Raw genomic sequence first — 26,677 nt, forward strand, 5'->3', positions numbered from 1 at the left:
AATCTTATACAATTCATTATATTATTGATTATTAAATTAATATTCTCGTAATATTTATTGGCAATTGTGATTATATTTCATCTGAAATATTACAAACTTGTCACGTTTACAATAAATTATTTCAATTCGTTTTTCGTGCAAGCACATATTCAGTAGCTATGAATAATCTTGTACACTTTATCATATTATTAATTAATTGATTAATTACATTAATTCTTACACAATATTTTTGATGTGTTCCTATACTAAAAATGTTCATTACTGTTCCAGGTATCACCCGAGGTGGTCGGAGGTGGACGAGGAGGAGGACGAGCTGGACGAGGAGGAGGACCAGGTGGACCAGGAGGAGGGGGGGGGGGGTCGTGGGAGAGGACCTCTCCTCTCCTCAGAGGAGGGGTGGGGGAGGGGCAGGGAAGAGGGGGCGGTGGGCGGGGAGGGGGAAGGGAAGGGGTCGGGGAGGGCAGCGGGGAGGGGCGGTCGGGGGGAGGGGGAGGGGAAGGGGGGAGGAAGGGCGGGAGGGAGGGCGGGAGGGCGGGAGGGCGAGGGAAGGGGCCGGAGGGCCGGCGTGTTGTTTTATTAACTCTTGTGGGCTTGCATCGTCATCCGTCCTCCACTCTTTCCCTCCCGCCCTCCCTCCCGCCCTCCCGCCCTCCCGCCCTCCCGCCCTCCCTCCCTCCCTCCCGCCCTCCCTCCCCCCTTCCCCTCCCCCTCCCCCCGACCGCCCCTCCCCGCCGCCCTCCCCGACCCCTTCCCTTCCCCCTCCCCGCCCACCGCCCCCTCTTCCCTGCCCCTCCCCCACCCCTCCTCTGAGGAGAGGAGAGGTCCTCTCCCACGACCCCCCCCCCCCTCCTCCTGGTCCACCTGGTCCTCCTCCTCGTCCAGCTCGTCCTCCTCCTCGTCCACCTCCGACCACCTCGGGTGATACCTGGAACAGTAATGAACATTTTTAGTATAGGAACACATCAAAAATATTGTGTAAGAATAAATGTAATTAATCAATTAATTAATAATATGATGAAGTGTACAAGATTATTCATAGCTACTGAATATGTGCTTGCACGAAAAACGAATTGAAATAATTTATTGTAAACGTGACAAGTTTGTAATATTTCAGATGAAATATAATTACAATTGCCAATAAATATTACGAGAATATTAATTTAATAATCAATAATATAATGAATTGTATAAGATTATTCATAGCTACTGAATATGTGCTTGCACGAAAAATGAATTGAAATAATTTATAGTAAACTTGACAAGTTTGTAATATTTCAGATGAAATATAATTACAATTGCCATTAAATATTATAAAAGTGTTTTACTCACCCAGCACAAATCCTTGTCCTCCTCGTCCTCCTCCTCGTCCACCTCCGACCACCTTCAACCACCTCAGGTTATACTTTGAATAGTAATAAATATTTTCAGTATAAGAACACATCGAAAATATTGTGTAAGGATTAATATAATTGAGTAATTGATTAATTAATTAATTAATAATATAATAAATTGCATAGGCTTATTCATAGCTACTGAATTTGTGCTAGCGCGAAAAACGAATTGAAATAATTTATTGTAAGCATGACAAGTTTGAAAATTTTTGAATACAACATAATTACAATTGCCATTAAATATTATAAGAATATTCATTAATTAATTAATAATATAATAAATTGTATAAGCTTATTCATAGCTACTGAATATGTGCTTGCGCGAAAAACGAATTGAAATAATTTAATGTAAACATGACTAGTTTGAAATATTTTAGATAAAATATAATTATAATTGCCAGCAAATATTATAAAAGTGTTTTACTCACCGAGCACAAATCCTCGTCCCTCTCCTCCGGAATCACCGCGATTACCCGCAACCACCCCTAACCACCCCCAACGACCACCGCCGACCACCTCGAGTTATACCTCGAATGCTAATAAATATTTTCAGCATGAGAACAAATCAAAAATACCGTGTAAGGTTTAATATAATTTTCTTATCGACATATTCTAAAAAAAAGATTACGAGAAGATTATAAAGTTACAGAAATTTTATCAGCGCACCGACAGCAACTGAATTTAGGATTGCGCGAAAAACGAATTGAAATAATTTATTGTAAACATGAACGAGGAACCACGGAGCGCTTATCCTGGAAGTCGAGAAATTTTATTAGCGCATCGACAGCTACTGAATTTAGGATTGCGCGAAAAACGAATTGAAATAATTTATTGTAAACATGAACGAGGAACCACGGAGCGCTTATCCTGGAAGTCGAGAAATTTTATTAGCGCTCTAACAGCTACTGAATTCAGGCTTGCGCGAAAAACGAATTGAAATAATTGATTGTAAACATGAACGAGGAACCACGGAGCGCTTATCCTGGAAGTCGAGAAATTTTATTAGCGCATCGACAGCTACTGAATTTGGGATTGCACGAAAAACGAATTGAAATAATTTATTGTAAACATGAACGAGGAACCACGGAGCGCTTATCCTGGAAGTCGAGAAATTCTATTAGCGCACCGACAGCTACTGAATTTAGGATTGCGCGAAAAACGAATTGAAATAATTTATTGTAAACATGAACGAGGAACCACGGAGCGCTTATCCTGGAAGTCGAGAAATTCTATTAGTGCACCGACAGCTACTGAATTTAGGATTGCGCGAAAAACGAATTGAAATAATTTATTGTAAACATGAACGAGGAACCACGGAGCGCTTATCCTGGAGGTCGAGAAATTTTATTAGCGCACCGACAACTACTGAATTTGGGCTTGCGCGAAGAACGAATTGAAATAATTTATTGTAAAGATGACAAGTTTGAAAAAGATTAGATGAAATATAATTGCAATCGCCATCGAATATTATAAAATTGTTAAAATCACCGAGCAGAAATCCTCGTCCCTCTTCTCCTGAATCACCGCGATTACCCGCAACCACCCCTAACCACCCCCAACGACCACCGCCAACCACCTCGAGTTATACCTCGAATGCTAATAAATATTTTCAGCCTGAGAACAAATCAAAAATACCGTGTAAGGTTTAATATAATTTTCTTATCGACATATTCTAAAAAAAAGATTACGAGAAGATTATAAAGTTATAGAAATTTTATTAGCGCACCGACAGCAACTGAATTTAGGATTGCGCGAAAAACGAATTGAAATAATTTATTGTAAACATGAACGAGGAAGCACGGAGCGCTTATCCTGGAAGTCGAGAAATTTCATCAGCGCTCTAACAGCTACTGAATTCAGGCTTGCGCGAAAAACGAATTGAAATAATTTATTGTAAACATGAACGCGGAACCACGGAGCGCTTATCCTGGAAGTCGAGAAATTTTATTAGCGCACCGACAGCTACTGAATTTGGGATTGCGCGAAAAACGAATTGAAATGATTCATTGTAAAGATGATCCAGGAACCACGGAGCGCTTATCGTGGAAGTCGAGTTTCACCGCGTAGCGAACCCGAAGCGCGAGATCCGGGAGGTTGAGAACCCGGTACTCGAAATACGTAGCGGACCCGAAGCGCAGGATCCGGAAGGTTGAGAACCCGTACTCGAAATTTGCGGAGCGCGACTCTCAACCGTCCGCTCTACTGCGCGGTTGTTACCAGACTGAGCAGCTCGGCTAGCCGATTTTAGATTGGTGACGTCACTTTCCGAACATCCGAAAATTCAAACTTTGGTTTTGAACTGTAATCCTTGGTATGATGATGCATGATGTATGATGTATGATGTGTGATGTATGATGTACGGTGTATGATGTATGATGTATGATGATATGATATGATGTATAATGATGTTGGTTTTCACATTTCATACAAGAAATACACACTTTATCTTACCTGCCGATTCCAGACACAAGCGGCCAGGCCCTTCGATGGTCAGCCGTTGACTGAAGATATATCCTTCGGTTAACGGGTCAGCTGATAACGCTGCCGTTCTGCGACAGTTGGATGATGAAAAATTTTGCTCGTATCTTTCAAATGTGTGTTAAAATACACTCGAAGTGTTAAGAAGCTTCGTTCCATCTCTCCCTATCACCGTTTTAGGTCTTTAAATCACTACGCAGCGTTAAATACTGTCTCATATACGAAGTATCCATTTCGTCTCGTTCAAAATTAGCGCATCCGTGATGTATTACAGTTACTCCGAATTTTTTTCCATCTTAATACTTTTCGAAAAACAATTCTGCTCCTCCACTCAACGCAGATACTTCACTTGCGACCAGCTAAAACAGCGTTTCGATTCTATGCCCATGAAAATTCAAGATCGAGAGAGCAAATGAAAAGTTGTTGGAATAATTACGAATATCAAAGTTATGGAATACATTGAGCGCGAGTCGAATAGAATCCCATTTCAAATGAATAATTCTTCTGTTCTCCTACTATAGACGTATTATTGTAGGTAATCCAGTTTGTCTCCTGGAAAAGCATAAAATTGACAGTATGCATCACGTATTAATCGTCAATGAATCATACTATTAATGTCTTACATGGACCGCATATACATGTGTATCTACGAGGAAAGTGCGGACCTTATGCGCGTGCCTCAAGTTGTTTGAATTTTATTGGTCGACAGTTACCGCCTGATTGAGTAGATGACGCAATACTCATCGCGACTGTCAGAAAATAAGATGTCCCTACGTTGTGTTGTTTCGAAAAACAGTTCGTCGATTCGGAGCTGATCCGAAGTAAAATAAATCAGACACACGTCAATCGAGTTAATCAAATCATTACCAACAAAACACCATACCAAAATTTCACTATACTTTACTTCGCGCTTCCTTTGTGAACTCGGAAGAGGTTATGTTCGCTGCTCGCGAATTGATGCCGCAAAAGTATAAGTGATAGTGACGCGAACCAAATAATTAACAGTGAAGACTCAATTTATCGAGATACATCGGCTCACGGCATCGATTTCATGAAGTTGGAAAGGTGTAAGGCCATTTCTGTAACAAGCGAATTCAGTAAAAAGAAGCAACAAATCGTACTTTTCCCTTAGAACTCGATCTGAATTCCATTAGATGAGTGTAGAACTGTTTTTCGTAACAACACAACGTAGGGACATCTTTTTTTCTGACAGTCTCGACTGGTAGTGCGTCGGCTGCTCAATCAGGCGATAATCGTTGGCTAATAAAATTCAAACGACTTGACGCACGCGCATAAGGTGCGCGCTTTCCTCGTGGACACACAGTATACTCGTTACAACTTATCTCTCTCACTCTGCATTTGATTAATTGATTGTGAGAGGGAACGTATCGGCCACGTAGGTGGAGTGAAAGAAAGAGACAGGCCGTACAAGTATATCTTCTCTCTCTCTCACTCACTCCGCCACTCTTTCTGTACACGCGACTGCGCGAGACTACCTCCAGTGGTGTAAGCATGGAGCCTAGAGTTACTAGGCTCCATGGGTGTAAGGGTGCTATTCCATGAGCAGTAAAAAGCAGCAGCAGCAGCACTTTTCCCCTATCACCTCCAGCACAAGTTTCTGCTGCTCGCAGTTCAGTTTCTCGAGCGACAAGCCACAAAATCACAAGAATGCACGACTTATTTCATGAGCAGCGCTGCCGCTGCGTAAAATTACCAGACTGATGCTAGTTAAACCACTGCTACTTTTTACTGCTCATGAAATAGCACCCTAAATTTCAAGGCCAGATCGTGCTTGCGACAGAATGCTAGGGTATTTACCCTCAAAAAATTATTCTTGTTCGAGCCAGATATTTCGTTCTACAGTGCTGATCAACCTGGTAAGAGATATCGGCTACTCACTTCTGTTGACAAACCACAAAATGTTTATCAAAATAGGTTAACAGGTTATGTCTTGAACTTGTTGGCTTCAGCTTTCGGACTGAGGTCCGTGCTCCAGCTCTACTTGATTACGAAAAGACTTCAAAATTCACTCGTGGTAAGAAGCAGTAAAATATTTTTCTCCGCTATGCACCGAAAATCAGATGAGTCGCATATTACCTAAATGACAATATTACAATGATATTGCAAATACTTATCATGACTGTACATACAAATCTAGGTTAATTGTCGCGGATATAAATGGATGTTTAAATTTAAGGCATGCTCTGCTTCTAATTTTCTTCTAACTTTGCTTCCTTGGTCACGTAATTTACGTTCGTTTTGTAAAACTGACGTTCGAAGCTTACATTATAGAGATACTAAAAGTTCCATCATCATTTTGAGATTTAAGGTTAATTGTAAGTCTTACAATTTTACTTGCATTAATTCTTCAGTTGGCCATCTTACAATCGATCCAATGCCTAGTCTGAAGGATGAGTCTGATGGGGATGGGGAGGAAATGTCTCACGACAGCAATGATAGCAACCAAAGTTCAGCGTCTTGTGACAGCAGTGCCGAACACACAGATAGCGATGATTCCTCGGAGATGGATGAAGATGAATGCGAGAGGCGCAGGACAGAATGCATGGAAAATTTGGTCGATCTTGAAAGGCAGTTCACTCTGCTCAAAGAGCAGTAAGCCCATCTATCTTTCATCATTGATTTTAATGCTTCTGAATTATACTCAAGTTTCCAAAACATCAAATGCAAAATAAAAAATGTCCCAAAATTACGAAATCCCTGATATCAATTTTCAACCTTAAATCCAAATGAAGTAGTTCATTTCACCATAATGTTGTCATATTTCTAAAGTAAACATTCTTATGCTCCTCATGTTTCTTCTCAGATCTATTCAATAATCTATCATACGTACACTTTAATCGTCAAGATTTAGTCTTCGTTATCTCAGCTCTCACCTTTGTAAAAAGAACTAAACTCTGATGTAAAATTTCATTCATCCAACTTTTTAATGTTTTCTTTAACTTGATTACGTGTTCCTGCGAGTAACTGAGTTGATTTGTTTGCAGATTATACAGGGAGCGAATCACTCAGGTGGACACTAAGCTTGGCGAGGTAAAAATTGGAAAATCTGAAGAATATTTAGTACCCTTAGAACGGCTGAAAGAAAATATGAAAACTAAAACCGAAGTCGCTGGCATTTTGAAACAGTATCGGTTGCAAAATATTCAAAATAAATACCTAGCCGAAGAACAAGCAGCGTTGCAAAATTTCCAAAGTGAGAAAGAACTAATTTGGGATTACTTTCACAATGAACTCCAAGAAAAAATACGAAGGCTTGAAGAGGATAGAAATAACGTAGACATCCACGCCGATTTGTGGCTTAACTCTAGCGGCAGAAGACGCAGGGGTCACACTGATCGCAGACGTGCCGTATCTGTCGCCGGTCCCTACATAGTTTATATGCTTAACGATGCAGACATTTTAGAGGACTGGGCTGTAATTAAAAAAAGTTTGGGCAGTCGTAAGGCAGAAATATTGTAGAACCGTCAGTAAGGTTGCTCAAAAACGCCAAATACGATAACAGTAAATAAAGTTATTCGCCTTATACTGTCAAATCTGCAGATTTGAAGTACTGAATATTGCATGAGAAATCTTGTCTTAGAAGTACGCGTGTGAGTAAATCAGCAATACATGCTTCGGAGGTTACAAAGTTATGATTAAATTTACAAAATATTGCTTTTAAACAACTTGTGAAACACAAGTTCTATATTCACACACACAACAGTGTCCTTCGAAAAAACATTTTTTATGGATTTTGATACCAAATTAAAATGCAATGTTCACAATCATGAAACAAATTGGTATTCAATCAACCCTTTAATACTGACAGATTTGAGGATCAACTCGTAATGCAGTGAAACAATAACCACCACGGTGAGAAGTCAGTTACAGATATTTCAAATATTTTATGTCTAATGTTGAAAATGAATCTGTACAGCTCAGTTTTTTCTCAATCCGTAATTAATTATAGATTAGAATAGTATACATCTTAAGACTCGTGGTATAAATATTTTCCAATAACAAAATAAAGAGATGTTTACCGGACGCATTTATTGTAACTCTGACTTGATTTGTTGAACCTCTTCATTTCCATCGGCAGAAAAACCTCAATATGTATCCGGAGTAAGGGAGCAGAGGATTTTCAAGAATTTTCATAATCTGCCTTATTATGCAAAGTTATGGATTTGAATCCAGTCAATTGCCCAAGATTCGTGCTACTACTCAGTAATCAACACATACGTATCTAAAGAGATAACGTGTTTCGTCGCTATTCGAAAGTAAGCAAAATACAAAACAATCTGCCACATATGGATTGTTTGAAATTTCATCAATGCACCGCAGCAATCGATAATTCCCGATTCATCAGGATTATCAAATACATGTAGGAACTTGGAATGAATTATGAAAACAACGATCACAAAACCAGTTTATATGCTGACGTAAATCGCAAGTTAATCTTTAATTTACATTGCGTCGTGCTACATGTAATGGTAATACGTACAACATACTCTATAATATCCGTTTAGACGAGCTTGTTACATCGTCCTAGACTTATTACTCTAGTCACACAAATAGTACTTCCACTTATTTTTTTTTTTTTTCTTTTTAATCTCAATGTTCACCTGATCTATTTTCTTTCTTTATTTTCAATGTGTGGCTCGTCAATGTTGTGGTTTAGATGATAGTTCATGATTACAGAATGATTAAATTTTTTAAAAAATCAGACATTGACGCTAATTTGTTCAATGAGAAACATGATTTATTGCTCAAATTATTGTTAAACATAAGGAACGATAGGTTGTATTAAGATCATAACGTGATCTATTTGTTATTATATATGATCATCCTAAACACACATACTTCGCTACAATATAGTTTGGAATAGAAATTTTACATTCAACAAGCAATGCTATGAGTTTCCGACACGTTAGTTATTTATAAACTTTATATTCTAACGATAATAATGAACCGAATGTATACAGTAGGAGAACATACAGCAACCATATATGCTTATAATAGTAGACAGATTTTTAATCGAATAAAAACAATTTTTCGTCATATTATTCATATATATATATATATTTTTTTTTATTTTTATAATTTTTATTTATATATATATATATATATATATATAAAAATTCCATAATATGGATATAATGTTATTAGACTCCCATGCGTAATCATAGCTGAAACGCCAGTAAAGATTGATTAATATGTACAAGGCAGACGACGCAAAGAAATCAAAGTGTATGTATGTAATTGAAAAAAAGCTTTTCTCTTTGGAAATTGGAAATTTGTGAACTTTTGTAAAACTAATCTAAAGCATTCGTTTGAAAAAATCTAACTTATATCTGCACATCTAAGTCAAGTGTAATTTTGAAATTTTTCAATATCTATTCAACTGAATAACAGATTGAAGAGATTTTTTCTTTGCGCTAATTTCAGTAGAGCAACCTTGTACATACTGCATATAATGTTTAAAGTGTGAGTGCGTGAATATGTATGTGTGTCTATATAGATATTTCAATCTATACAATACTGTAACAAAACGAGTAACACTTGGCTCCTTTGAATATTCGTGTTTCTTTTTGTTTATTTTCGTTGTTTGTTCGTTAAATTCAATTTCAAAAATCGCATTCGTCACAAGCCTTAAAAATATTCAGTCTTTAAGGAAATGATTATATAATATTATATATAGGTATTTCAAAGATCCTCTTAAAATCTGCACTATAACTCAGTGCTGTTTTTGTCCGTATAATAATAACAATAATAATTTTTATTATTATTATTCTTATTGTTGTTATTATTATTTAAAGTAAGTACACGTAACGTACCTCTGACTAACGCTCGAGTAATTAAACAACATTAAAATTATATGAATAACCAATTTATAATGTATAAATTAAGTCAGTTTATGATGTCTATAGATTTATTATACTTATGAGTAAATTACGTAACACATTTACACCGCAGCAATTGTTTTGTAACCGTTTCGATATTCTCTGAAATGTCTTATTATCATTGCGACCCTGTGCTCAGAATTCGGCATCCCAACATTAAATTCTCATCTCATATCTGATTTATATTGAGGAATTCGGATTAACGAACAAAAAACAATACAAAAACACTCGAAACCCTCCAATTTTATCCATAAAACTTGGATCTCTTTAATACTCGTAATGCAATTTAGTAACGTGGACCAATTTTTAGATTTTCACTAGTATTTATTTCGAATGGAAGGGAAATCAAAAATTTAGCTGTACGTTTCAGTAACAAAATTGAACATACGTATCTATATAATTAACAAGAGAACGAACAAAACTTACGAATTTATCATTTATTATAATATTCTGCTACATCGTCCGAACTTTATCAATCATTCGACGTACCAGAAGCTAAACAAACTTTGGGGTATTACAACGAGTATTTTGCACCGAATTTTTTCGCCGCCTTGTATTATTCTATACGTAAAGTTTTCAGACAGTTACCCAATTGAATGTAGCCGCAGAAGGTGATCGTGCGTAACTTTTTTACGATGATTAAACGATGTATAGGTATAATCATACATCATTTCACCAGTATACTTTCAGAGCTGACGGTACATAACACTAACAATAATAGTGACGATAATAGTAATATTCGTTGTCTATTTCAAGGTGGATTTCTTTTTCTCATGAAGAACGGGGGCGGAATTCGGTTTGCCCGACACGGAGTCGCTCCGACATAGAAGAACGTTTTTGTAGGCGCTTCTGTATTCGGAACTCATAACAACGTATATTATCGGGTTGATACACGTTGTCAGATATATGAGAATGTACCCAGCGATGTTGAGGCCCCGCCAATCGACCATGTCCTTGAAAGTCTTGGTAATGGTGATGGGCAAGTAGCATATAAGGAAGGACACGAATATCACCATTATCATCTTAAGCAGCTTCTTGTCCTTCGTGGTGAGCTTTCCCGTCTCAAACTGCCGCGTCCTCACGCTTCGAAATCGGGACTCTCGTCTTATAACGTTCGACTTCTTGCCGGAGCGTTTCTCCGACGGCGAATCCGACCGCGAACTGACAAAGTCCTCGGATATCTCGTCGTATCGCGACATCTGCGAGGTTAGGAGACTCTCCGATGAGTTTTGAATCCCCTGGAATCTCCTCGGCACCTGCAGGCTGTTCACCTCGAATCGCCGCGAGCGCTGATCGTCGCCCACGCTCTCGGCGTTGATGATATTCTGGTTGTCACCGTGCGCCTCGACGTAAACCTCCTCGAACCTGATCTGCGGCCTGGTATCGAAGAGTCTCGGCTTCGGGTTCTTCCCCGTGGGTGTTTCAGGCTCCCCGTTTCTCCCCTGAACGTTGCTGTCCATGAACGGAATCTCGTCGTCCCGTTCCTCGAGACTGGACTTGGACTCCTTGTCTCGGTCGGTAAGGTTGTTGTTGCTCACGCTAAAAACCCCGGTGGTGTTCTTTTTCGTATCGGTAAGGGGGTTTCCCGGAGTCCCGCCGTTCTCTCGATCTCTGTTCTTCGCATCTTCGGCCAAGCCGAAGCTCACCGATTGGCTCTTGCCCGAATCGTTTTTGTACTCGCTTCGCATTCCGGACAAATTCACCGAGGAGTTTCGAAGATTGACAACGAACTTCGCTCCGTTCTCCTTCCTCGATCCTTGCTCGGAGCTGGCCGAGGATCTTCGGTGCCTTCCATCCAGCCTCGGCGAGCACTGAGCGACGTATTCGAACTTCGAGGATTGACGGAAGTTCTGGTAGCTCGAGCTGAGTCTCGGGGATGCGGCGCCGATGAAGCTGAGCTTGTCCTGCCTGGTCGGTGAGCTTCCGTTCTCCGTCGTCATCGTCGCCACGCAGCTCGAGCCGATCGCGGAGTCCTCGAGGTTCTGGCCCTTGGTGTACTTCACCTCGAGGTTCGACTTCGCCTGGTCTTTTCCAAGCTTGTTGCGTCTGCTTCTGAGCGCCGTCTTCCTTACGATGTAAAATATCCTCGCGTAACAGACTATGATCGCCAGACAAGGGGTGAGGAAGGCCAGGATGAAGAGGAACTCCTTAGGGCTCCGCCCGTGGACATCGGGCAGAATGGAACAGGAGCCGATCGCCGGGTCCAGGCCGAAACGACCCCATTGACCGAACCACGTCGCCACCAAAGCTCCGAAACCGCAAATCCATATGGCGACGAGCATCAGGACCAGGTACTTCGGCTTGTAGAGTCTGGAATCAGAACGGGGAAAAACAGTGAGTCATATGTCAGGCGGGGGACCCGCACTCTGATCGGTCTTATCTTGCAAGCGTTGGCGGCCGGAGATTGATTGACTTAGCTTAACATATCGATCCAGGTAAGAAATTACCCAGCGGGTTCAATAAGGTGTATCAATTCCGCTTGTACCAAGATCGAGCGGTTTGTCGAGATTCGTTTTATGTTAGTCAGATATTTCTAGCCGCACCGCAGTGTGATTAACTCGATCAAAGGATGATTGGAAGTATGAGTAAATGAAAATGAACAAAAATAAGATCGAGGTATTCTTTCATATTCCACAAGCTGAAAAATCATTAGTACTACAAGAAAGGGGAATTCAGAAGTTACTAGTCGTTTTTTGGATTTTGGACGTTTATGACACTCATACTCGAGACACTCGACTAATCGTAAATTATACACTTGTGTTTATTCTCTTATAATCTCAAGGAGATTCACACCCCCTGGAACGATATTTGATCGCGTAACTCAAACAAGATTTGAGATGAATCTTCAGTCTAATAACACTGGAAAACTTTTAGTGTTATTGCCTTAGGCTACGTCAGATGAGAGTCTGAACCATCTTAAACTGAAATAAAAACGGATGCCTAATCTCGTTACCAGTGAAAGTACGAATGTATGCACGTACATATAAATACTACAATCTCTTCAAATGGTACGAGATTACCGTAAACACACACGTATAAAGTTCGTTACACCTATTTTTAATCGTTATTCGATGTTATCCAAGTGTGTGGAACCGGACACGTTGCAGAAACAGATGTTCTCGATTGAGAGATGAAAAATAGAATGACCACAAAGTATTTTTCATTGGAGTTAACGCGAGCTATCGAAATCTATTAAAAAAAAAATATGAATAAATCAGTACGGTTTCGAATGTAGCTGTAATAGCTAATAATAACCCTATAGAAGTTTACAAATACTTGAATATCCATCATCCTCTGAAAAGAAAATACTTGTTGTAGCACTACTTCTTTTATTCAGCTGGGAATAATTTTCAGAAGAATCGAAACTGAACAAAGTGCAGACACCGAACCGATAATATGGAGTCAACAATATACAGTTTTTACTTCAGGTATTTATTTACTCGAGCAAACTCATATTTTAGCAATTACCCACTAACTGTATCATGTTTTTTTTTTTTTTTTCTATCGATCAAAATGTTCCTTTAAGCTTAATTTAAAGTTACCCCACAGTTTTCATGCCAACATCAACAACGAGAGGGCAAAAACGTACGAAACATTTTCCAATTATCTCGTAAGCATACCTGGGTACTAAATTCATGAGTCAAGCAGAATGTTCGATATAACGGCGGTGTAAGTAACGATAATAGGGTATAAAAGGATACTCGACAAAGTTCTCCTTTCGTTGTTAGACCAAGTTATCAGTTTGATTAAAGTAACCGATGAGAAAACGGACCGTTTAGTATGGGAACTGATTTAAGGGGGATTTTGAGCTAATTTACATATTACTCGAAGCAGTCCTAGGCTACAACAACAACCAGTTGGAAAAGTTTTACAGAATGAAGTATGCGATGCGTACATACTTGGCTTCTTTTTAATTTGTTTATTTTTTTTTTTTGTATCTCTTTCACTGGGTATGACCGAACAAACGACAGAATATTTTGATGGGTTAAGATTTTCACTGCTGCTGAGACACATTACACGTAAAAATATACTGGTTATTGAAAAAATTTCCTCGACAAACCTCTCAAGTCCTTCGAGAACGACGTTACATCTTGAAATTGCTAAACTTGGACTGTCAAGTTTCTTATAAGATTTTCAGCATAATCACTTCATTTTTCATGCATAAAATCACTCTCGGTTGTGTTACAGAGTTACATATTGGCAAAATTGACGATATGGGATCGTGAAATTCGAAGCACGTTTTCGCGAAATTTAAATATAATCTTGCAATTCATTCTGGTACACGATCATCATTCAAGCTAACTCTGATAAATGTGTGAAATATTAGCATTTTTCAAAGTAAGTCGAAATATCGGTGGCATGAAAAAATAAGGTACAAGCATTTTGAAACTTATTTTCATTCGTTGATCAGTATAAAATCTATCGACGATATGCTCGGAGAATGATAAACGGGTACGCATTCTTCAGACAAATTAGCTAATATTATTCCATCGGAAATACGCGCTCGGACATGAAATCTTAGTTGACCAGAAATTTATTTAAAATCTCGAAAATGACAATGTGTCGGTTTTACAGGATAAATTTTTTTAAATTAGCTTACTACGATTATATAATGTTTCACAAGGCTTTTGAAAACTCTCGATAACAATTTTGTGAAGATATTCTTCCTGGAGATCGCCTAGTAAAAGCTAGATATTTTTTTAAGAATGTAGAATGAAGTTTCGATCCAAATAATTGAAAGAATGTGTTTTAAAAAAATGCTTAATAATTGATTTATCAATCTCATCGCAGAATATAACGATAACGCGAGTAAATCTGTACTCGCTGATAATTTTCGGGAATGCTGATCGTTGTTTTCATGAATTGTTTACACTCATCGTTGATGATTAACCCTGACTAAAAATGCATATTCATTACCTGAATACATCATTGATCAATTTTGATTTTCACGAACCAAAAGATGCAGTCGACTGAATTCAATTTGACAGGAAAAACAAGTCCGATAATAAAAACAGTAAGCGCTGAGATAGTAGGGTTTGTTTTCATAAGGGCTCAAGAATAGTTTTCGGGAAAGCTGAGGAAGGTAGAGCATGTGAGAATTTGTCGAGACATAATAGAGGCTGAGAATATAGAGAGAGATTCTACCGACTTGCTTACCTCGGATAGAGCCGGGGATGTCCAATCATGACGTATCGATTGATGGTGATGGCCAAGACGGTGAAGATACTAACGGCCACCAAGCTGTACCTCAGCAGCGGAAACAAACGGCAAAGAAGCTGTCCATGGAGCCAAGCGCTGTGCCAAAAGGTCGACGTTGCCAGCGGCAAATTAAAGCAACAGAACATCAAGTCCGAGACGGACAAGTTCATTATGAAGACTGCCGTCGCGTTGCGAAGCTGCAACAAAAGGGAAGAAGAAGATGAACGTGTCGTTAATGTTATATCAGAAAATAATTGGAAACGGGACGGAGGTAAAAGGCAAAAGGGGTTAGAAAAATATACCCTTGTCCGTAAAACGGTGTTCAATCAAGCAAGACATCAGGAGGGTAATAAAAAAAAAGACATCATCGAAGGGAAGTGAAAAAAATTAAGATATGTAACAGCCGAAATAAGACATATAACAGAGTTTATTTATTTTTGTTTATAGGTACTTTACTATTTTTCATTTCTCACCGTAACCGAATAATAACGTTCTGAACACGAAGTGAAAATTAATTTTTCAGTTGTAACAAGAACATCTTACAGCAAAGAATACTATTCTTTTTAATCATTGTTACTTGTACTATATTTTCTTGTGATTATTCCGGCAATCCGATGTTGATTATACAAAATTAAATTATTTTTAAGGCCTTATTCAACTATAAAAATATTTTAAACTGATCAAACATATTCAATGTAGCAATGACCAAAAAATGTAGTATTGACACAACTGTAATCACTACGTATAGTCAGTTGTGGCATATTTTCTTATGATTTCAATAATATGTAAACCGTTATTGTAACATCACCCCTTTTACCAGAATTATCTACTACCAATGAAATTTTGATCAGTGTATACATATATATAAAATCTGCAGTAAATAGTTTAATTAAAAACATACAATAAAATGTTTACAAATTGTTTTAACATAGAAATACCACTAGAGAAAAAGAGAGAAAGAGAGAGAGAGAGAGAGAGAGAGACAGACGTGTACTTCCTCTTTCTATATTATAAAATTTTTCACCCCCAGAACCATACGTATAATAATTCCCGCTTACTTCCGCCTATTTAAGCGGCTCATATATCAAAAGCAAGCTGAATGGAATTTCGCGCATAGTTCAACCGCAATAATATTCCAGCTGCGAGGTCAGAATTGAGTAGGGTCCGACCTTAAGGGTCGAAACTTCTCACCGTCTGCACTTAGCAACTTCTCTTTCTCTCTTTCTCTCTCTCTCTCTCTTTTTATCCACGCGGGTCTTCGTTGCAATTAATTATTTGCAAGATCCGCGATAGTATGTCTGCCCCGTTCACACCGCGTGTCTATAGACAGCGTTCTTATATGCGCGTGCAGTAAAAGTCGAGCAAATAGCCTGAGACAAATTGGATCGTCGAAGGGTCTAATTTCATTTCGTATACTCGGATTACAAGTGTACTTCGATAGATCCCCAAGCCTGAAACCCTCTTCTATACAAATTCCGAACAGTGTCGATGGTTTTGTACAGCTCTGTGAAATCATGCAGTGCTATTATAGACTTAGCGGCCCTGTATATTTTATGTACACCATGTTAGACTTTTCTATCGTACAGGCTTTAATGAGTTGAGTTGAAATATTGATTCGGCTGAATTTCATTGAAAACGTCTTTCCTTAAGGTAGAACAATTATTTCTGACAAAACGTTACTTATAATCAACCGAGTATTTGAAAAAAGAAGTAATTTTATGCGATTCGCAAAAAAAAAAAAACGTGCTACAATTGATAAAAATTGCACGGGGGCGGTGAATTTTTGATATTTAAATAAAATAACGAAATGAATAAAGATCTAATATTTGTAGCTGCTAATGATGGGTTTCAAAAATTCTATTTTATAAATATCATTTTAATTAGAATCATCTCGACGGTCAAATTTCCGGTGGCATCTTTCAGACGTGTATTATTTTATTACTGATGTGAATTCTGCATGGTCTAAAAAATACGGTAATATTTAAACAAATTTTTTTTAACTATGCTGCAGAAGGTCAAGTTGCATAAAAGTTTAAAACGAGTTGATTTCACGGGAAGAAATTGAAAGTTAAATTGAATTATACATTAAATTACTACGAGCATATAACATGTTGTCAGTCGATCTGAAAAAAAAAATGAAACGAAAATACAAAAAGAAGAGGAAAAAGAAAATTAATAAACATGTCCTCTGCGACGAAGGAGGCAAAGTAATTAACCGACGAGGTAATTCTCTATCGTGATATTTTCACGCGAGCTTATTATTCCGATATTAATTGCTCCATAACTCTTACGCTGCCCGGTTAATGACGGCCATTTTGTCTTTCGTTAATCTTAACCACCTGCAGCCGAGTTGCCAATCTATCGGACACGTCAGCGACAGAGATGCGAAGCAGCGAAAGCTCGGAGTCCCCATGGCACCGAATTTCCTCCGGTTCTGTTTATTTTTATTTTATATTTTTCTAGTCCTCTTTATACAGGACATTCTCATATACGTATATATATATATAGTATATTATACATCACAAAGCAATTATACGCATCTACGTATATCTATACGTAGTAAAAGACGAGTCGTGGGGTGGAAAGCTTACAGAGTTCCTAGAAAACGTTGGAGTGGCAGGCGGGGGTGCGAAAGGAAGAGGGTTCGGGATCCCCGCCGCAAAACGTTTCGCCTTTGTTATCACGCGACAACTTCACCGCCACAGGAAGCTTTTCCAACCAGGGTATAGTATATACGTTTACGTTTCCTACCCCCGGTAGTTTTGGATCGAGGACAATGTACGAAATATGTGTGTGTGTGTGCGTATATATATATATACACACATAACGCAGGTATACACATATACACCGCAAGGAGTTCTTTATACTAGAGGTAAATTATTATTTTCTATTTCTCGAGCTAGACGGTAAAATTATTATCGTTTAGCGGAAAGTTTTTTTTTACCCCTTCCCCTAAAATAAATCCGGAGCTTCGCAGAGGACGACACCCACCGACTCGTTTTTATAGGGTGAAAGTTTCGACCTGACTGCAATTTTCATATGTTATTCCGTGCCTGTATAAAAATCCTCAAAATTGTAGTAATCCGAGTCTTTCAAGAGGGTGATGTAGTCAGTCTTTACCGACCGAGTAAAATGTTATTGATCACTTTGACCTAGTATCAAAGCCTATGCAGCATTGATGTAAAAGTGCACATACAATTCTGAACAAAACTGCACGGAAACTTTCTTGTTTTATGCAAGAATGGCACGGGGAGATATATTTATGCAAGAATTAAAACAGCACTCTTTTTTTCTTTTTCACATCAGTGATGTGTAGGCTTTGATAATAGTAAGACTAAGTGACATGCTACTCAGTCGGTAAAAACATAACAGAAGATCCTCTTAATATTCGCTACTTCGTGTTCTTGGAAAAAAATATTACGCGATGTGTTTTATGTTTAAGTCTGTAAGAATAGTCTGATTTATCTAAATATTAAATCTGTTCTTAGGTTGATCATCAGGAAAAGTTAAAGCTGAGAGGCCCAAGAATTGGAGGATTTTTTACCTTGTTATAAACTATGGTCAGATCGACATTTTTAGCGTAAAAAGCTGATCGAAAGCTTGTAGATCGGCCCATGCGCAATTTTCGTCATGAAGGTTAAAAAATACTCGTTTTCCTCTTCGTCTTATAATAATGATCTTTCTCCAAATTTTCCCACTTCTCATCGCTCATAAGCAGCCCGCCGCGATATTACAGTCGTCCGTACAAATTTCCAATTTTCACGCTTCGTTTACGACTCCTGTGCTTATCACCGCACGATTGTTCCTTCCGGCTGATGAATTCGTGTGTGTTGGAACGATTGTGCAAGGATGAGGAAGAATGTAATTGATTTTCCCGTAAGGGGAAAAACCATCGCGGTTCGTCTTGGAAATGGAATTGTAGAAATCGTTGTGTATATATATATATTGTGTAAGCTTTGGTATGAAATTATAATTTGCCGATGAAATGAAAATTCGTTGGTGCGTAATGAATGTTCGGGCAAACGATATTTATCTGTATGCAAAAATATTAATTGCAATATAAGTAACATGATTTCTAATCCGAGTAGAAATATTAAAATTCAAACGTTTTGTACTCTATAATATTAGCTTTCAACGTTCAAGCCCCAACTTTCCGTAACAAAGATATAAAGTGAGGAGTTTCGTTTTTTAAAAAGATACATAAGTAAATTCAGCAATATAAACATTCAATTATGGATCACCAAAATGAATCGCTGAAAGCTTGTTATTCGCTATTTGAACCGACAAAAACCATTGAATGGAATAGGTAGAAAATTTGAAGGAAAGCCTTCTGTTGTATTTGAATCGATGTTAAAATTTTTTTAAAACATAAATTAAACGAGTTACACTAGAAAGCTTAAACCAGCTTCTTTCCAACTTAACTGATTCTTTTCGTTGATCGTAAGGAATTCTGTTTCAGATATATTGTTGTACAATATGAAGTGCCAGTTTACATATATTAAATTGTACAATGTCGAAAAGTCAGCTGTAAAAAAAAAAGAAAAAAAAAACAAACCTATGATGCGACAAAAAAAAAAGATTTGAATAATTATCAGGTTCGAATCGAAGCCTACAAACGTGTGCGTTCCGAGAATTAAATTAACCAATTATCACACTGCACGCACGTGTTTTTTTGTCGCCGTTAACGAGGAGCAGTTATAATACAGATGCTAGGTCGAATGAGACGTCGTCATATATAAGCGGGCGGGAATAGCGTCTGTTTAACGCTGCGTTATAAAAAATTTGACGTAGATTCAAGGGAAAATGTGTCGGGAGTGAACGCTAGAATTACTGGAGTTATAAAAATAGCGGTAAAGTGTTACATCCTGAGCTGTTCCCGGCTTTTTATCGCATCGCCAAGCTCCGTGTATAAGTCATATTATACCTGCGCGGAAAATCTATCAAATGAGAGAGATCGAGGGGAAAAGCAAAGGAAACTCTGTTGCTCCGACAGGGTTTGAAAACTTGAAATTAATTCAAGGACAGGGATCATTAGACGATGTTTCGTTCGAGCGGTAGACGGAATGTCAAAGCGTTGTGATAAATGAATTCTAACTCGACGTGGATAAAAAAAAAAATAATAAGAAATATCAGCGAGGCCTATTATTATATCAGAAAATGCCCTATTGTCCCATATTAAAACCAAAATTGCTCGTGGTTTTACGATACATATAAGTAAGCGTTGATAAAACGGGGGGAATTTCATTTGGCAGAGAATAAACGTAAAAGTGAAAATGAAAAAAGAACCCGACGAGATTTTGGCTTCATTCGAAAGCTACAGCGTGAGAAAAATTTTGACGGTTAATTGGAAACTTATAGAATGTAGGTATAGTTAAAACTTTATTTTTTCCTGCACAAGCTTTTATATAACATCTAAAATTCAAGACAATTTTCTTTTAACTGTTTGAATCAAGGATTATTGTGCTGAGTCAACTTTTATAACAAGTATTCTATGGTTCTTTAAGTCGCTAATTACGAATCTGAATTTTCAAAATCTGATTTCAAATTCCTAATCAGCGACCCTAAAAACCCCTGGACAGAGTTTTTTGTCCGGATTCGATAGAATTTCAAATTTTCGTCCGCCATATTGAATGCGCAATCTTGAATTTTTGAAATCCGATTTCAGATTCGTAATTGGCGACCCCAAAAACTTATAATTTATGTAAAACATGTATATGTGCAGCGGGATAACTTTCTTGGAAATGAATTATTCCTTCAATGTTCACGATTATTTCAAACTATTTGTTTCTAACAATAATGATTTACATTGTATCGCAATAAAACCATCGATTATTGAAAACCTATTAGTATACTATCAGAAATGGCAAAAGAGCGCAAATGAATATGTTGAAAAGTTCTCAAAATATACAAAAAATGGATATTTCAGTTGACACATTAAGACATAAAAAATACTGTAAGTGTGTGTAACTATATCTGCCAATAATAAAAATAATCGTAAATTCAGTTCCTTCAATTTGACATAACAAATTTATACATATGTTTAACACGGTGTAAGTTGGCAATTCCGTGAAGTATAGATTCAGATTATCCTCTCGTGATGAATTACATTTTATAGTGCGGTTAGTTAGAATTCTATTTTTAATGCACATTCGCAGGAAGCATTTTCCATTTGGCAAATAATTGTATCGTTTCTATCAAGGAAGTATTTCTTGTAATTGGTTTTTCCTCTTCCTTTGTTTACGTGGAAAAGTAATACGAGAAACAGTATCCGAAGGTTTCCAATTAGATCGTCGGATTCGTTACCTCGGCTTTAAAGAAAACAGAGGAAAAATAAAAGAAACTTGGAGAGACAGATATAGCCGCTTGATAAATGCCTCTTTTGAACACTGACGATGTTATCGATTTCGTTTCATCCGCGATCGGGATTTCTTTATTAATTAGGCCCTTACGTAGAGAATTTCGAATCTAGGGGTGTGGAAACAAACGGGAGACTCGAAGCTGGTAAATATCCTCTGAACAGACCAAAGTAACGAGCTATTTGATCCGGCCGGATACCGATGGTACATGTACTTCCGGTTAAAACGGGCCTAATTATTTTACGCCTCTCAGTTCTACGTATAGTATAAACATTGCCTACTACAGTCGAGCAGGGCAAATTGTGCCGGCGACTATACGCGAGGATGAGCTGTATTTCAGGCAATTAATTTCCAAGGCAAACATTCATGGCTTGTTACCGAATTTCCTCAGCACGGTTTTACAAAGTTTCACACCCCGGTGAAAACTTTCAATTACTAAAATATGCACAATTAAGGGTGGTCCTTACTTGAGATATCGAAAAATTCTTATGAACCCATCCAACAAATAGATGCTGATTGATTTGAAATGAAACACCTTTAAAGTTTCAAATTTCTATCTCAACTCTGATTGTGAGTGAACGTTGGCATTCGAAATACACAAGTTTATTTTTTTTTTACTACATTATTTTATAATATTTCAATACTATATTTTATCGCGAGACTAATTATGACCGAAAATATTGATGTGCCAAAAATTATTAAAAAACGATGTTGCTATTCGGTGAAAAATGTTAAGCGTCGTCTATGATGGGCCATTATCTATTGTGCACTGATTCGAAATTAATTATTTGCAAGAAAAGCTGGTTAACATTTGACGCGATACACTTCAGAGATAAGCTATTTTTGATATTAAACTATTTTTCAAAGTAGTTAATCCCAAAAGTCTGCCAATAGTTTCTCAGTTGTATACGTATAACTTATATACATGGTGAAATTATTTTTTTGCTCTAATCCACGATACATTATTCGAATCAACTTTCTTTTTTTTTTTTTTTTTACCTTTCACGAAAAGATACACAATTTCCGTGAGCGCACCACATTTTATGTTGTCTAGCGAACTTCTTTGTCGCTCTGAATTACTTTCCAGCCCTTAAAGAAGTTTGCTGAATTTTGCAGACGATCATTTCAAAGTATGAATATGAATCATAAAATTTTTTGAAAAGAGAAACATGAAACGAACTTTGAAATGAATTCTAAAACTCTTTGAAACATCACCGCGTTTTTTTTTTTTTTTAATTTATTTATTTATTTTTTTTTTCTCGCAGAGTCTGAATTCACTGCAGAGTTTCGCAATTAGGCACTTTGCAGATTGGCATTGCGTATATTGTGTGTATAATGGAATGCGGTATAGAACAACCAACAATTACCTACAGTGGTGAGTTTTTGGTCGGTGCGGTTGCGGCGGCGAATAATGTTGTACATACCGTCGTCGCCCACGCAACGAACTGCCAACTAGGAGACGCCCTTATAATCTGCCTAATTCTCTTGTTAAAAGTGATTAATGGTTTGAATTTGCAGAGCCCGCGTCTAAAGCCAACGAAAACCCCTTTCGATTTATCTGACGAAATTACATCCCCCCGCCCCAAATTTAAATTCTGCTTCGTTTAATTTTAACCGAAAAGAATCCGCGCTGTCTCACGAGTTGTAGATACATTTATCTCTACGGTCGAATTTTGGTTAACTTTAATACTTTCAGCTCCTAATTAATCATGATTTCAAGGCTTCACACGCGGGAGAATTTTTCAGCTTTATCGAAGATGGCGGTTAAAATCGGCGAAACAGACGCTTCTTTGATTCGAAAAACTTCGTCCGGCTTCATTCGTCTGAACTGGCAAACGATTTCTTTAGCCGCATTTGGTCATATCTAGAAATTTTTATTTAATATACTCGATGTTTATTCATAACCTAAGGGATTTGCTCGTGCATAGTAAATAAACCCTATGTTCTACTTTATTTTATTCCATTGTGTTCTACGTTTCTCTAATCTGCAGGTAATCAATGAGGTAAATCTCCAAAAGTTTCCAAGGCCACGAAAAGGGTGAAAAATTCCTATGAACCAAATTTTTCGATACCCAAGAATTCGAAAGAATAAGAAATGCAATAAATTTGTATTTTTTACTCCGCCCGTGAAAAGTGACGAATCGCGGCTGATATTGCCCATTAATATTTTTGTTTTTTATTTCTCACTTATACCAAGAGGTTTAATCACTGTTGTAATCTGGTATACATACGTCATGTAATCTCACGTAATTTTTTTAATCTCTTGTAATATTTGCCGTCTCTGAAATCTTTGTAATTTCTGCATAAATTCTTCTACTCTCTTCGTAATCTTTGTAATCTTTTCGCAACCCGTGTAATCTTCGTGTAGTCTTTTGCTAATCTCTGTAATCTTTGCTATATCTGTAATTTCTGTAATTCTTGTAATCTCATTGCAGTCCTTGCGGTCTCTTTGCGACCCGTATAATCTTCGTGTAATCCTTGCAGCCTTTTGCTAATCATTGTAATCTTTTTTTGTCTCTGAAATATCCGTACTTTTTCTAAACTCTTTCTAATCCGTGTAATCGCCTTGTAGTAATTTCAGTCTTGGTAATCTTTGTAATATTTGTAATCGCGTGTAATCGTATACACTGTGCGCCAAATTTACACAGTAATCGACGAAATTTCTCAAAATTTAAACATTTATCGTGCTTCTTTTTCAGCGAAAACAAAAATTTGGCTGACCAAAGAGAATTCTGACGAATCACAACCTAACCGTCAGCGTTAGACAACGTCGGTACTTTCCTTCAACCTTGTCACAGATACCTGACACACAACACCCATGCGGTAAGTTATTTCACACGAGGATTCATGACTGGAAATGCGTAATATCAAGGCATAAGATCGACGTGACATCCGAAGCATCATTGGCATAATGCATAATGCATGTTACAGAGGCGTATAACATGAGGTAAATCTGTAATCTCATACGTGGGAGATCGATTTCCGGCGTGTATTGGAAGAACCCTCCTCAAGCGTGACAGAAAAACGCGGGCTTCCCTTTTCACCTGTTTCTGGCAGCGTGTTGAGGAGGGTGTTGAAAAATGTATGTATAATGTTTGGATAAAAATTTTGGCTCGTCGTCGATCGCCGTGATATATGTATGGATCTACACGCGTGTAACACGCGTGTAACACGCACACAGATCTAGTACGGGCGGATTTTCGGTGGCGGGATAGCGACGGTTCGCTAACCTTTAACAAACTCTGTGCGTTTGCATAGGATATACCCCTCTTCGTCCACAAATCATCGATTAGGCTCTCTAACAATCAATAGCATAACGCCACGCCTGGATTTACTTCGCGGCAAGGCTCATCCATTAATACATTACAATGTTTACGTTACCGTACCGCAAAGCTGCTGTGTAAATTCTTACCGCAAACTCATTAAACTTAAAATTTTATTCATCCCGTTTAGTAAGTGAGAGAATTAATATTCCCGACCACTCTTACGATTTTCTCATCGCCCAAGTATCTTTGTCAACCTTGACTAGTTTCATTCTCGAACCAATTTTTTTTCAATCGCTCAATTCACGAGGAAAGAAAACATTGATCGGCGAAAATATTTACACTATTCAAAATTCGTTCCAGACGATTTTTATGAAAAACAAAGTTAATCGTCAATAAAATGAGTCATCAGTCGTTGGGATAATAGGACGATTGAAATATTTGTGAAATCATTCGTAAAACAATTAGTTTCAGAAGCCGCAGAGATTCGCTTATATGTTATCGATTTTTCAGAAAATCTAATTAACGACGATAGGTTTTCGACTCGCAATTGAATGTTCAAATTTTCTTGCGAACAGTCGGGATAAAAAAAAATTGAAAAAAAAATATACACATAAAAGCAGCCGCAGGCATTCACGAGCGTTCGAGAAAATCGCCCTGCGGTCGGTGAAAGAGTTTGTTCAAGTTTAGGTTCAAACGCCGTCTGGCATCGTGCAGCGTACAATTTCACCCGATTATCTGTCAAAACTTTTTCATTCCTTGACCGTGCGGTTTAGCCCTTCATTTTTCTTGCTTGACTTATTTCAACAGACCCCGAGGGGAAAATAGGGAGCGAATGCAGTCTGCTGAAAGTACAAACTAAGGGAAAGTGGATTTGACAGAAGCGCGCGAGTGCGTCGTCTAAAATATTTTTCCAAAGGTGCAAAGACCGCGTCTCCGGAAACTTTTCTCATACGTCCTGCAGTTTCATTCAAACTACTAACACGGCTTGTAGACTGATTTTATAAAATGAACAACCGACGTGGATTTACTGCTCGATTTAAAATTCGTCAGCTGCAACGAGAAAAACTTTATTTGTTATGGTAACTAGAAAATTGAGTAAGTAAAACGGGTAACATTTATACATAATAAAGGTTCAATCCTAGTTGGAATCGGAAGAAAATAATTGATACCATCTATATCTATTTCGTGTGATTTTAGTTGTCGACCCTACATTTTCTGGCTACCGTAAAATTAAATCCGATTGTTTAAGTTGACTACTTTTTTTCTGTTCACTAAGGCCTTAATTTCAATTTATTCTCACGCAAACATCAAATTATCGCAATAGTTGGAAAAAATATTATGGTAATAGTAGTAACACATGATAGATTTGTCCTTCTGTACCACAAGTTCGAAGAATATCATTTTATACAGCGCGAGCATGTTTTATGCGTTTTTCCATTCGTGTTTTCCGTGCACAAAGTACCCGTTTCTATGACGGTAAAGTAAGTATCTTGAAGGGGATATCGCTTCATATTTTTGCCGGTTTTCTTGTTCATTCATTTTTGAGTTTATGCAGGTTTTACGGCAGCTGATTGGCGAAGAATCGATACCTTTCATCCATCGAGTTACGAGATTGTCGTGCATTGAGTGTTTGTCGAATCGTTATACTCGTAAGCTGCGAAAATCTCTTTTACGCATTTTTCTGTGCGGGTTTTCCGTACACAAAGTACTCGTTTCTATGACGGTCGAGTGAGTCTGCGAATGCGCATGCGCGGAGTACGGAAAAGACAGTTTCTAAGCCATAGGAGTTGAAAGCTGTATTTTCTGTACTGCGCGCATGCGCCGTCGCGAACAAATTTGACATTACGCGACCTTAACCTCAATTTCGTGCTTAGTTAAAAAACGCGTAAAATACCCTTGTTATATAAAGAATCGCGCGCAACAAGGAGGCGACGGTCTTTTCGCCTCGCGTATTTGCGATATTCGTCTTGGTCTCAGCTACGACTGACATTGCAAACTTACGCTCGGCCCGAAAAAACCGAGTTTGCCCCCTCGTTACGCAATATACTATTATTATTCAAAATTCAGCTCCACATTTTCGTGTGTGA

At 37.9% G+C, this 26,677-nt stretch overlaps 2 protein-coding genes across 9 annotated transcripts in view; one reads left to right on the forward strand and one right to left on the reverse strand.

Moving 5' to 3' along the window:
* The first annotated feature begins 5,381 nt into the window (after positions 1-5,381).
* On the forward strand, positions 5,382-7,913 carry LOC124184359 (breast cancer metastasis-suppressor 1-like protein). The gene is made up of 3 exons (XM_046573969.1): positions 5,382-5,904; positions 6,242-6,482; positions 6,875-7,913. Exons 2-3 carry the CDS (start codon positions 6,265-6,267, stop codon positions 7,347-7,349), a joined length of 693 nt encoding a protein of 230 aa, XP_046429925.1. The 5' UTR covers positions 5,382-5,904; positions 6,242-6,264; the 3' UTR covers positions 7,350-7,913.
* A 1,072-nt stretch (positions 7,914-8,985) lies between these two features.
* The window catches only part of LOC124184354 (G-protein coupled receptor moody), an 86,162-nt gene continuing 68,470 nt past the window's right edge, over positions 8,986-26,677 (reverse strand). For all 8 annotated transcript variants that reach the window (XM_046573957.1, XM_046573955.1, XM_046573958.1 and 5 more), the window contains 2 exons: positions 14,927-15,165; positions 8,986-12,079 (listed from right to left, as the gene is read on the reverse strand). In XM_046573957.1, coding sequence (XP_046429913.1) covers positions 10,516-12,079; positions 14,927-15,165 — 1,803 coding nt within the window. In that variant the 3' untranslated portion in view covers positions 8,986-10,515. The remainder of the gene's footprint in view (positions 12,080-14,926; positions 15,166-26,677) is intronic.

This window comes from Neodiprion fabricii, chromosome 6, assembly GCF_021155785.1.
Source record: "Neodiprion fabricii isolate iyNeoFabr1 chromosome 6, iyNeoFabr1.1, whole genome shotgun sequence".
NCBI classification, from domain to species: Eukaryota; Metazoa; Arthropoda; class Insecta; order Hymenoptera; family Diprionidae; genus Neodiprion; species Neodiprion fabricii.

What these genes read in the sequence shown, in the direction of transcription:
- LOC124184359 (XM_046573969.1), top strand. Translation starts at nt 6,265, where the DNA reads ATGCCTAGTCTGAAGGATGAGTCTGATGGGGATGGGGAGGAAATGTCT. An exon ending in TTCACTCTGCTCAAAGAGCA is followed by an intron (nt 6,483 to 6,874) that starts GTAAGCCCATCT and finishes ATTTGTTTGCAG; the next exon opens with ATTATACAGGGAGCGAATCA.